The sequence below is a fragment of the Cebus imitator genome, unplaced genomic scaffold (genome assembly GCF_001604975.1).
Source record: "Cebus imitator isolate Cc_AM_T3 unplaced genomic scaffold, Cebus_imitator-1.0 Scaffold18, whole genome shotgun sequence".
Lineage (NCBI taxonomy): Eukaryota > Metazoa > Chordata > Mammalia > Primates > Cebidae > Cebus > Cebus imitator.
The window spans coordinates 4700581-4711982 of NW_016107333.1; the positions used below are offsets into that span (position 1 = coordinate 4700581).

The following is an 11402-nucleotide window of genomic DNA, read 5'->3' on the forward strand; positions in this document are numbered from 1 at the left end:
AAAAAAAAAAAAAAAAAAAAAAAAAAGGTGAACAGATTAATACTTCAAACATATTTATACATATTTACTGCAACATTTTTGGAGTAGTGTTGTGGGAGGTTTTTTTAACAGCCTTATTGAGATATTACCACATACCATATAATTCATCCATTTAAACTATACAGTTGCATGATTTTTTGTATTTTCAGAGTTGTGAAATCCATTTTAGAACATTTCATCACCCCTAAAAGAAACTCCTGTTAGCATTCACTTTTTATTACAACCCCACACCTACCTCTTGGTAACCATTGATCTAACTTCTGTCTCTATGAAGTTTTCTATTCTGGACATTTTATATAAATGGAATCATATAATATGTGGTCTTCTGTGTTGGCTTCTTTGATTTAGGATAATGGTTTCAAGGTCCATCCATGATGCAGCATGTATCAGCAGTTCTTTTTATGGTTGAATAATATTCCATTGCATAGATATACCACATTTTGTTTATTCATTTATTAGTTATTTCCGCCTTTTGGCTATTATGATTAGTGTTGCTATAAACATTTGTATACAACTTTTTATGTGGATATATCTTTATTTCTTTTGAGCATGTATAGAGAGGAGTGGAATTGCTGAGTCATATGGTGACTGTATGTTTAACCTTTCTTTGAGACAGAGTCTCACTCTGTCACCCAGGCTAAAGTGCAGTGCCATGATCTCGGCTCACTACAGCTTTCGCCTCTTGGGTTTAAACGATTCTTGTGCCTCAGCCTCCTGAGTGGCTGGGATTACAGGTGTGTACCACCATGCTCAGAGAATTTTTGTATTTTTTAGTAGAGACAGGTTTTCACCATGTTGGCCAGGCTGGTCTCAAATTCCTGGCCTCAAGTGATCTGCCTGCTTCAGCCAACCAAAGTGCTATGATTACAAGCGTGAGCCACTGCTCTCAGCCCTATGTTTAACCTTTTGAGGAACTATCAGGCTGTTTTCCAAGGTGACTATACCAGTTTACATCCGCACCAGGAGTTTACAAGGCTTCCAGTTTCTCCACATTCTTGCCAGTTCTTGGCTATTATCCATCCTTTTTATTGTAGCCATCCCAGTTTTGATTTGCATTTCCCTGATAGCTAATGATGTTGAGCATCTTTTCATGTGCTTGCTAGGATAGTGTATTCTCTTTTCTCTCTCTCTCTCTTAAATTTTTTTTTTTTTTCTGTGACAGGGTCTTGCTCTGTCACCCAGGCTGGAGTGCAGTGGTGCAATCATGGCTCACTGCACTCTCAGTCTCCCAGGCTCAAGCGATCTGTCCACCTCAGCTCCCCAAGTAGCTAAGACCACAGGTACATGCCACCATGTCAAGCTAATTTTTAAACTTTATGTAGAGACAGTGTCTCTCTATATTGCCCAGGCTGGTCTCAAACTCCTGGACTCAAGCTATCCTCCCTTACTCAGCCTCCCAAAGTGCTACCATTACAAGTGTAAGCTACCATGCCAGCCTTAAAATATTTTTAATATTTTTTTATAAGATGAGATCACACTATGTTGCCCAGTCTTATCTTGAATTCCTTGGCTCAGGCAATCCTCCTGCCTAAGACTCCTGAATATCTGGGACTACAGGTGCATGCTGCCACACCCAGTTTGACTAATGTATTCTTTTTTTTTCTTCTTCTTCTTTTTTTTTTGAGACAGGGTCTCGCTGTGTCACCCAGGCTGGAATTCAGTGGTATCACAGCTCACTGCAGCCTTGACCTCCTGGACTCAAGCAGTCCTCCTAACCTAAGCCCCTTGAGTAGCTCGGACTATAGGTGTACACCACCAAGTCTAGCTAATTTTTAAATTTTTTGTAGAAAATAGGTCTCACTATGTTGCCCAGGCTGGTCTCAAACTCCTGGGCTCAAGCTGTCCTCCTACCTCAGCCACCCAAAGTGCTAGGATTACAGGTGTGAGCCACTACACCTAACAGTAGCATATTCTTTATAACAATCCCAATGAATAGAAAGCTGTGAAGTTTACTTTGCTCCTTACTTTAGTCTTAAAAGTTGTAATCATGGTTTAAGTGATAACAGTGCTATAAGGTTTGTATGTTTTTTCCAAACACTCTGATGCATTTTGTTCTAGTCTAGGAAAGCCATTCTTGTGAGAACAGTATGTACAATGCGTTATATGATGATGTAGTAGTCAAGGTCTTGTTTATAGAAAGCAGGTGTCAGCCTAGGCAACAAAAAGTGAGACCCCATCTCTTAAAAACTTTTTAAAATTAGCTGGGTGTGTTGGCACATTCCTGTAGTCCCAACTACTTGGGAGGCTGGGGGAGGAGGATCTATCACTTGAGCCCAGGAAGTCGAGACTGCAGTGAGCCATGACCACACCACTGTACTCCAGCCTTAGTGACAGAGTGGGACCCTGTCTCAAAAAAATAAAAGATATCACTTACCAACTTTGGCTAACTTAAGGAGAAAGGAAGTATTGGATAGGTGATAAAATCTTTAGGATGACTTAAGAAGACTAGGCTTAGAAAAGGCCAGGAACAAAAGGAGGCTGGCCACACAGCCAAAAAGCATATCAGAGAATCCATCTAGCAAGGACACAGTTTGCATTGCTAGCAGTGCTGTCCCTGGACATTGCCACTTTATTTGCCCCAGGAGCTAAATATTGCTATTGATCCCACTATAAGGATTTACCACTTCCTCACTTCTCTGCAGCGCCAGCTTCAGATCAAAATCTCAAGCAGATGTATCTCATAAAGGATATCAGATTATATGCCTTCATCCTGGCTGCCAGTAAAGCTGATCTGTCTAGTGGTAGACAAGGCTCAAAAGTGGAAATTTCCTCAAAGCAAAGGGTTTCACATGCTGATCATCCAAAAATGAAAACAGTTTTTTTTTTTTGAGAAGGAGTTTTACTCTTGTTTCCCAGGCTGGAGTGCAGTGGCTCTGTTTAGGCTCACCACAACCTCCACCTCCCGGGTGCAAGTGATTCTCCTGCCTTAGCCTCCCAAGTAGCTGGGATTACAGGCACCTGCCACCATGCCTGGCTAATTTTGTATTTTTAGTAGAGGTGGGGTTTCTCCATGTTGGTCAGGCTAGTCTTGAACTCCCTGCCTCAGGTGACCCACCCGCCTCGGCCTCCCAAAGTGCTGGGATTACAGGCATGAGCCACCACACCCAGCCAAAAACAAAAATATTTAAGTCTTCTATAAGGATATAATTTTTTTTTTTTTTTTGGAGACGGAGTTTCGCTCTTGTTACCCAGGCTGGAGTGCAATGGCGCGATCTCGGCTCACCGCAACCTCTGCCTCCTGGGTCCAGGCAATTCTCCTGCCTCAGCCTCCTGAGTAGCTGGGATTACAGACATGTGCCACCATGCCCAGCTAATTTTTGTATTTTTAGTAGAGACGGGGTTTCACCATGTTGACCAGGATGGTCTCGATCTCTTGACCTCGTGATCCACCCGCCTCGGCCTCCCAAAGTGCCGGGATTACAGGCATGAGCCACCGCGCCCGGCAAGGATATAATTTTTTGTGAGCCAAAAAATATTTAGTAATTTGACAAATTTTTCGCTGCTATTGTTAAGAATCTTTTAATGGGATTCTTAAGAGTGTCAGATTTTAATGAGCATATCTAGAGTTTGAATGCTATATTAGGACGTTTTACGTTACTATGAAGGAATACCTGAGGCTGGGTGACTTATTTTTTTTAAAAAAGAGCTTTAATTGGCCCGGGGTTCTGCAGGCCATATAGGAAGCATGGGGCTGGCATCTGCTCTTGGTGAGGGCCTCAGGAAGTTTACAGTCATGGTGGAAGGTGAAGTGGGAGGAAGAATATTATATGAGAACAGGAGCAATTGAGGGTGGGAAGTGCCACACTCTTTTAAAGGACCAGATCTCATGTAAGAACTAAATTCATTACCATGAGGACAGCACTAAGCCATTCGTGAGGGATCTGCTCCCATGACCCAAACACCTCCCACTAGGCCCACCTCCAGCATTGGAAGTCACATTTCTTTTTCATTTTTTTGAGACAGGGTCTTACTCTGTTGCCCAGGCGGGAGTGCAGTGGCATGATTATGACTCAATGCAGCTTCAATCCCCCAGGCTCAAGTGATCCTCCTGCCTCAGCTTCCTGAGTAGCTGGGCCCGCAAGCATACACCACCATGCATGATTAACTTGAAAAAAATTTTTTTTGAGACAGTCTCATGCCCTTGCCCAGGCTTCAGTGCAGTGGTGCAATCTCAGCTCACTACAACCTCTGCCTCTCGGGTTCAGGCAGTTCTCATGCCTCAGCCTCTCAAGTAGCTGGAATATAGGCATGTGCCACCATGCCCGGCTAATTTTTGTATTTTTAGTAGAGACAGGTTTCACCATGTTGGTCAGGCTGGTCTTGTGATCCTGACCTCGTGGTCCACCTGCCTTGGCCTCACAAAGTGCTAGGATTATAGGCATGAGCTACTGCACCCGGCCAACTTTTAAATTTTTTGTAGAGACGAGTTCTGACTATGTTACCTAGGCTGTTCTCAAACTGGCGGGCTCAGGTGATCCTCCACCCTCACCCTCCCAAAGTGTTGGGATTACAGGCATGAGCTACCATGTCCAGCCAAGGAAATTACATTGCAACATGAGATTTGGAGGGGACAAAACATCCAAACCATGTTAAACAGCTTTGGATGATTTGCTGTTAATGTCTTCTGTTGCCTTAAAAAAGGAAAAAATTATAAGTATTGGCCGGGCATGGTGGCTCACGCCTGTAATCCAAGCACTTTGGGAAGCCAAGGCAGGTGAATCACCTGAGGTCAGGAGTTCAAGATCAGCCTGGGCGACATGGTGAAACCCATCTCTACTTAAAATACAAATATAGCCAGGCATCGTGGTGCATGCCTGTAGTCCAGCTGTCAAGAGGCTGAGGCAGGAGAATTGCTTGATTGGGAGGCAGAGGTTGCAGTGAGCTGAGATCATACCACTGCACTCCAGCCAGGGCAACAGAGTGCGACTCCATTTCAAAATATATGTGTGTGTGAGTGTATGTGTATATATATACTGTATGATTCTGTATATATTGGTAGATCTTTAATTAAGTGAGCTTTGACATGACAGGTTTTTCTTCTAAAATCACACTAACATTAAAAATGCACCCAGAATTGGGCCGGGCATGGTAGCTTGCTTGAACCCAGGAGGCTGAAGTTGCAATGAACCAAGATGGTGCCACTGCACTCCCACCTGGGCAGCAGAGCTATTAAGTTTTTTCTGAGTATGTGCTACCTTCTTTACTTTTGGTGGTGGCAACACATACATTGGAACTCAAACTCTTGAATTTTACTCCTAACCTGTAGCAATCTGGTGCTTTGTAATCAAATTCTCATTTGGAAAATGGGATTGTCTTTCCATTTGGGAGACTTCTGTTTTTCCTCGAACTAATTTTATAACTATTAATCTGTTAACTAACATTAACTTTGTAAATTTTATGCAGAATATTGTCTAGGTGATGTAGAGAATAAAGGAATTAGATAGGTGCTTTCATTTCCTCCATATAAGTTACACTTTATGTGATAACCACTAATGAATAACCTATATTCCCCTGGTGATCCTGGAAACCAAAGTAATTTTATAGTGAAGATTTTTGTTTGTTTGTTTTAATTAAATTTAGGCTTGAGGGGTGGTATTTGATCATTGTTCATGTGAGACAGTGTCTTGCTTTGTCACCCAGGCTAGAGTGCATGATCGACGCTCACTGCAGCCTTGACCTTCTGGGCTCAAGCAATTCTCCTACCTCAGCCTCCCAAGTACCTAGAGCTACAGGTGCATGCCACCATGCCCAGTTAACTTTTAAAATTTCTGTAGAGATGAGGTCTTACTATGTTGCCCGGGGAGTCTGGCTTTTTAATAAAAATCTTAGTTGTGAATAGAATGTTTCCTTTTCAGTCCATTATATAAATGAATTTTAAAGGTGCCCTTTTTCTTTTTTTTTTTTTAGTTTAATACAGTTTTTTAGTAAAATGAAGAAATGGTTGGACATGTCAAACCTACCACAAGAATTTCGTGAACGTATAGAAAGGCTAGAGAGAAATTTTGAGGTGTCTACTGTAATTTTCAAAAAATTTCAGCCAATTTTTTTAGACATATTTCAAAATCCATATGAAGAACCACCAAAGTTACGAAGCAGGAAGCAGAGGTGAGCCCTTAATGCGATTATAATAAAGACTATGACACAAACTAAGAGAATTTACTTTTTTGAAAGTCGACTTTTTATGAAAAGTATTCCTGCAAAGAACTTAATTATTTTCTTTTTAAATTCATGTACAATTATCTATACCTGGAAATTCAGGGTAATACTTTTACTTATTTTTCTATGTTCTGATTTTTTTTTTTTNTTTTTTGAGAAGGAGTCTCAGTCTGTTGCAAAGGCTGGAGTACAGTGGCATGATCTCAGCTCACTGTAACCTCCGTCTCCTGGGTTCAAGCGATTATGCTGCCCCAGCCTCTGGAGTAGCTGGGATTACAGGCGCATACCACCATACCCAGCTAATTTTTTATATATATTTTTTTGAGACGGAGTTTCACTCTTGTTGCCCAGGCTGGAGTGCAATGGCACGATCTCAGCTCACCGCAACCTCCACCTCCCAGGTCCAGGCAATTGTCCTGCCTCAGCCTCCTGAGTAGCTGGGATTAGAGGCATGCACCACCACGCCCAGCTAATTTTGTATTTTTAGTAGAGATGGGGTTTCTCCATGTTGGTCAGACTGATCTCGAACTCCCGACCTCAGGTGATCTGCCTGCCTCAGCCTCCCAAAGTGCTGGGATTACAGGTGTGAGCCACCACGCCCAGTCTAATTTTTTGTATTTTTAGTAGAGACAAGGTTTCACCATGTTGGCCAGAGCTGGTCTTGAACTCCTGACCTCACGTGATTCACCTGCCTCGGTCTCCCAAAGTGCTGGGATTATAGGTGTAAGCCACTGTACCCGGCCCTATGTTCTGATTATTTTATGCAGATTGGAAAGGCTTACTTAAGTCCATTTCATAAGTGATAGATTACTTTTCTTCATGAATGGAATTTCATGTGTAATTTGACCTATTTGATATTTATATTTACTATTTCAATTTATATGATATTTAACAAGCTAGTCAGACACAAAGTAATTTTTTTCCCTTTTTAGGAGGATTCCTTGCAGTGTTAAGGACCTATTTAATTTCTGTTGGACACTCTTCGTTTTTACTAAGGGTAAGATGGCACTTTCAGTGGTCTTACATTTCTGCTGTGGGAACTTGGTGCTATTTGACATGAGAAGTTTCTGTTTTTGTGTCTTTTTTTTTTTTTTTTTTTTTTTATAAAGGTAATTTTCGGATGATTGGGTATGATTTAGTAATCTCTTATCATTTACTTCTGTGCTGCTTGGATCTGATTTTTGCCAATGCCATTATGTGCCCAAATAGACAAGACTTGCTAAATCCATCATTTAAAGGTAAGACCTTTCATTTATTTTTGAAAAATGATTATCAGTTTTTAGAAAAAGACTTTTAAAAGTTGACCATGTTTTTTTCCCTCTGTTCCTCTTCCTACACTGTCAAACTAGGTTTACCATCTGACTTTCATACTGCTGACTTTAGGGCCTCTGAGGAGCCACCCTGCATCATTGCTGTACTATGTGAACTGCATGATGGACTTCTAGTAGAAGCAAAAGGAATAAAGGAGCACTACTTTAAGCCATATATTTCAAAACTCTTTGACAGGAAGGTACTGTACTTATAATTAAATGACTGAGATGCTTACAGGTCAGCAGTAATGTCTAAAGAAAAAAATGTTTTAAGCAAGTTCTCAACAATATAGAACTCAGGGTCAGGATTCCCAGGCTTTAGCCTCTGCTGTAATTCAGAATTTCTTTATGAGCTTGTGTGATGTGAGAAACAGCTGTTGAAAAATGTGACCAACTATTATATGTACTGTTAGGTAAACATACTGTCAGAGGCAACTGATAAAGAATTGTAAAGAACAGAATAGGCCAGGTGTGGTGACTCAGGCCTGTAATCCCAACACTTTGGGAGGCCAAGGCGGGCGGATCACCTGAAGTCAGGAGTTGAAGACCAGCCTGACTGACATGGAGAAACCCCGTCTCTACTTAAAAAAAGCAGAATAGAACATCAGAGTAAAGCTGACAAAGAATTAGGAAAGGCAGGAAGTCAGAATAAGCTGACTAGCTTACTGCCATAATTTGAATAACTGCTGACTGTTTACTAAAAGTAGGATAATGTGTAACAACTACAGTTTTAATTCCATGTAAATCAAGCAGAAAATCCATTATAGTTTTGTAGCCACTTGTACAGGCTATCTGTGTGCATTCTGGATATTTTCTCCTCAGTCATTAACTTATTTCTACATTTATGAATTGGCTTGTTCTTTTGGGTCTCAATTTCTTATTTCCCCAACATCAAGCCATTAAATGTAGTTAGGCCTCAAACCAAAAAAAAAAAAAAAAAGTTTAAAAAAATGTTATTTGCATGCTAAATAGGTTTTCATAGGCTGAAAGAAATATTTAATAATTCTGTTTTGTGTGTGTATTATAACAACAATATGGAAATTTAAACAAATTATGTGTGTATTAATCTGTAAATTTAGATAAATGTTTTTGTGTATGTATTAATATGCTTAATGATATGGTATCCCAAAATAATTTTTTCTTCACAGATACTAAAAGGAGAATGCCTCCTGGACCTTTCAAGTTTTACTGATAATAGGTAAATATGTAGTACTAATGGTGCCTGGCAAATCACAAGTATTTGTTGATTTATTAAAATTTGTTAAGCATAACATTACATCAAAGTAAAACATCCAAATTCAAGTTCTCTCTGCTTTAGTGGCATTGAATGGGTATTATCACTAAGAGTCATTGGCTTTAAATACATTTATTTTAAGAAATCAGGGCCGAGCACAGTGGCTCGCACCTGTAATCCCAGCACTTTGGAGGGCCAAGGCAGGCAGATTGCTTGAGCTCAGAAGTTGGAGGCCAGCCTGGACAACATGGTGAAACCCTGTCTCTACATAAAATACAAAAATCAGAAATCAGCTGGACATAGTGACGTGAGCCTGTAGTCCCAACTACTTGGGAGGCTGAGGTAGGATGGATCGTTTGAATCCAGGAGATCGAGGTTGCAGTGAGCTGTGATTGCACCACTGCACTTCAGCCTAGGTGACAGAGCGAGACCCTGTTTCAAAAAAAAAAAGAAGAAAGGAAGGCCAGGCATGGTGGCTTACGCCTGTAATCCCAACACTTTGAGAGGCCGAGGCAGGCGGATCACTTCAGGTCAGAAGTTTGAGACCAGCCTGGCCAACATGATGAAACGCCATCTCTACTAAAAATACAAAAATTAGCTGGAAGTTTGAGACCAGCCTGGGAAACCCCATCTCTACTAAAAATACAAAAATTCGCCAGATTTGGTGACGCATGCTGGTAGTCCCAGCTACTTGGGAGGCCGAGGCAGGAGAATTGCTTGAACCTGGGAGGCAGAGGTTGCAATGAGCTGAGATCATGCCACTGTATTCCAGCCTGGGTGACAGAGTGAGACTCTTTAAAAAAAAAACAAAAACAAACAGACAAAACAGCTACTCCCTTGAGAAACTTATAAATGGACCCAGTCACTCTGTATTTGATGTTACATCATTAGTACATGTTGGCAGTGCCCTTATTTCTTTTCTTTCTTTCTTTCTTTTTTTTTTTGAGATAGAGTCTTGCCCTGTTGCCAGGCTAGAGTGTAGTGGCGTGATCTTGGCTCACTGCAACCCACACCTCCCATAATTCAAAGCAACTATTGTTCTGTTAGTGATCAGAACCCATTGTCATTAATCAGATTCAACTAGTTTTCAGATTAAGTATAGGTCGTCACTTTTTTACTCACTTTTCAAAGTAACTTACTGGCCTTGCAAATGAATGTGAAGAATGTGCATAATCAGGTAGGACTCTCTGATATTGTTAGATGGGCAGAGTTAAAAATTAGTTGTCAAGTTTTCTAAGCTGTAAACACTAAAGCCGTCTTCAAGTCAAGATAAATCCATTGTATAACTTAGTATTATTATTATAGCTTAAAATAATTCTCTTTGCAGCAAAGCAGTGAATAAAGAGTATGAAGAGTATGTTCTAACTGTTGGTGATTTTGATGAGAGGATCTTTTTGGGAGCAGATGCAGAAGAGGAAATTGGAACACCTCAAAAGTTCACTGGTGACATCTCACTAGGGAAAATGACAGCACAGGCTAATGTGGAGTATAACCTTCAACAACACTTTGAAAAAGTAATATAACCTAGCCTGGCCTCAATCTTGAATGATCTTTTTCTCTGTGTGTGTGATTCTACTAACAGCAGAAGCACCTTTCAAGTTAAATCTTGATTTTCTTCTACTAATTCATATTTCCCATGAAAGCCTTAAAAGGTAATTTTTAAAACTGGCATTTAGTATTTTTATCTCATTTCTTACTATTCATTTTTTACATCCATTTTCCAGCATGCCTTGGTTTATTAGTAGAGTATGTTTCTTTTGACATAAAGAGGAAGTTTTGCTTTCTTACCATTCTTTCTTTGCTTCAACTTAGCCTCTATTTCATTGCTTTAAAATTTAGTTTGCTTTCCTACCCATGACACAAACTATGTGTTTTTCTATAACTTAAGCCATAAAACTCAGGACTTGATCGTTAATGGCCAAGGCTTAATTCTGTATTTATGGGTAAAATGGGTTGGAGGAAGAGATCCAATGGAAAATTCACTTATCTAGAACATAGAAAACCCCAAGTTTTAGTCCAAACTTTGTCAGCTGAAACAAGTTTTTTAATTTCTCTGTTCTTGTTTCCTCATATATAATATTAAAATATGTATACATTATCTTTCAAATCAGTGATGTGACGATTAAATGAAATTATATGTAGAAAGTACTTTAAAAATGTTATTTAAATTTAAGGATGTTATTAGCATAGTACTGCTAAAAGTTTCATGGATATTATGAATAGAGAAGATGATATATGTACTGAATTAAACACATAATGAGGAAGATGGTAACTTTTAAAAACTCACAGATTTTTCTTTTCTGACAGAAAAGATCATTTGCACCTTCTACCCCACTGACAGGACGGAGATATTTACGAGAAAAAGAAGCACTCATTACTCCTGTTGCATCAGCCACCCAAAGTGTGAGCCGGTTACAGAGTATTGTGGCTGGTCTAAAAAATGCACCAAGTGAACAACTTCTAAATATTTTTGAGTATGTGCAATACTGCTATTTTTCCATGCCTTTTTAAAATTAGATTTCTTATTCTATTCTATTTTTAGTATATTCAGAATTCTCAAGATAGTGGATATTCATCTGGCAGGTTTTACTATATCATTTCTTTTTCTTTTTCTTTTTTTTTTTTTTTTTTTTTTTTTTTTTTTTTTTTTTTTTTTTTTTTTT

General features: G+C 39.7%; 1 protein-coding gene across 1 annotated transcript in view; it reads left to right on the plus strand.

The window, feature by feature from the left end:
* The window catches only part of RBL1 (RB transcriptional corepressor like 1), an 80720-nt gene that overhangs the window by 12430 nt on the left and 56888 nt on the right, over window positions 1-11402 (plus strand). The window contains exons 3-9 of the mRNA XM_037734423.1: window positions 5947-6144; window positions 7128-7192; window positions 7305-7433; window positions 7545-7705; window positions 8654-8703; window positions 10067-10253; window positions 11047-11213. Coding sequence (XP_037590351.1) covers window positions 5947-6144; window positions 7128-7192; window positions 7305-7433; window positions 7545-7705; window positions 8654-8703; window positions 10067-10253; window positions 11047-11213 — 957 coding nt within the window. The remainder of the gene's footprint in view (window positions 1-5946; window positions 6145-7127; window positions 7193-7304; window positions 7434-7544; window positions 7706-8653; window positions 8704-10066; window positions 10254-11046; window positions 11214-11402) is intronic.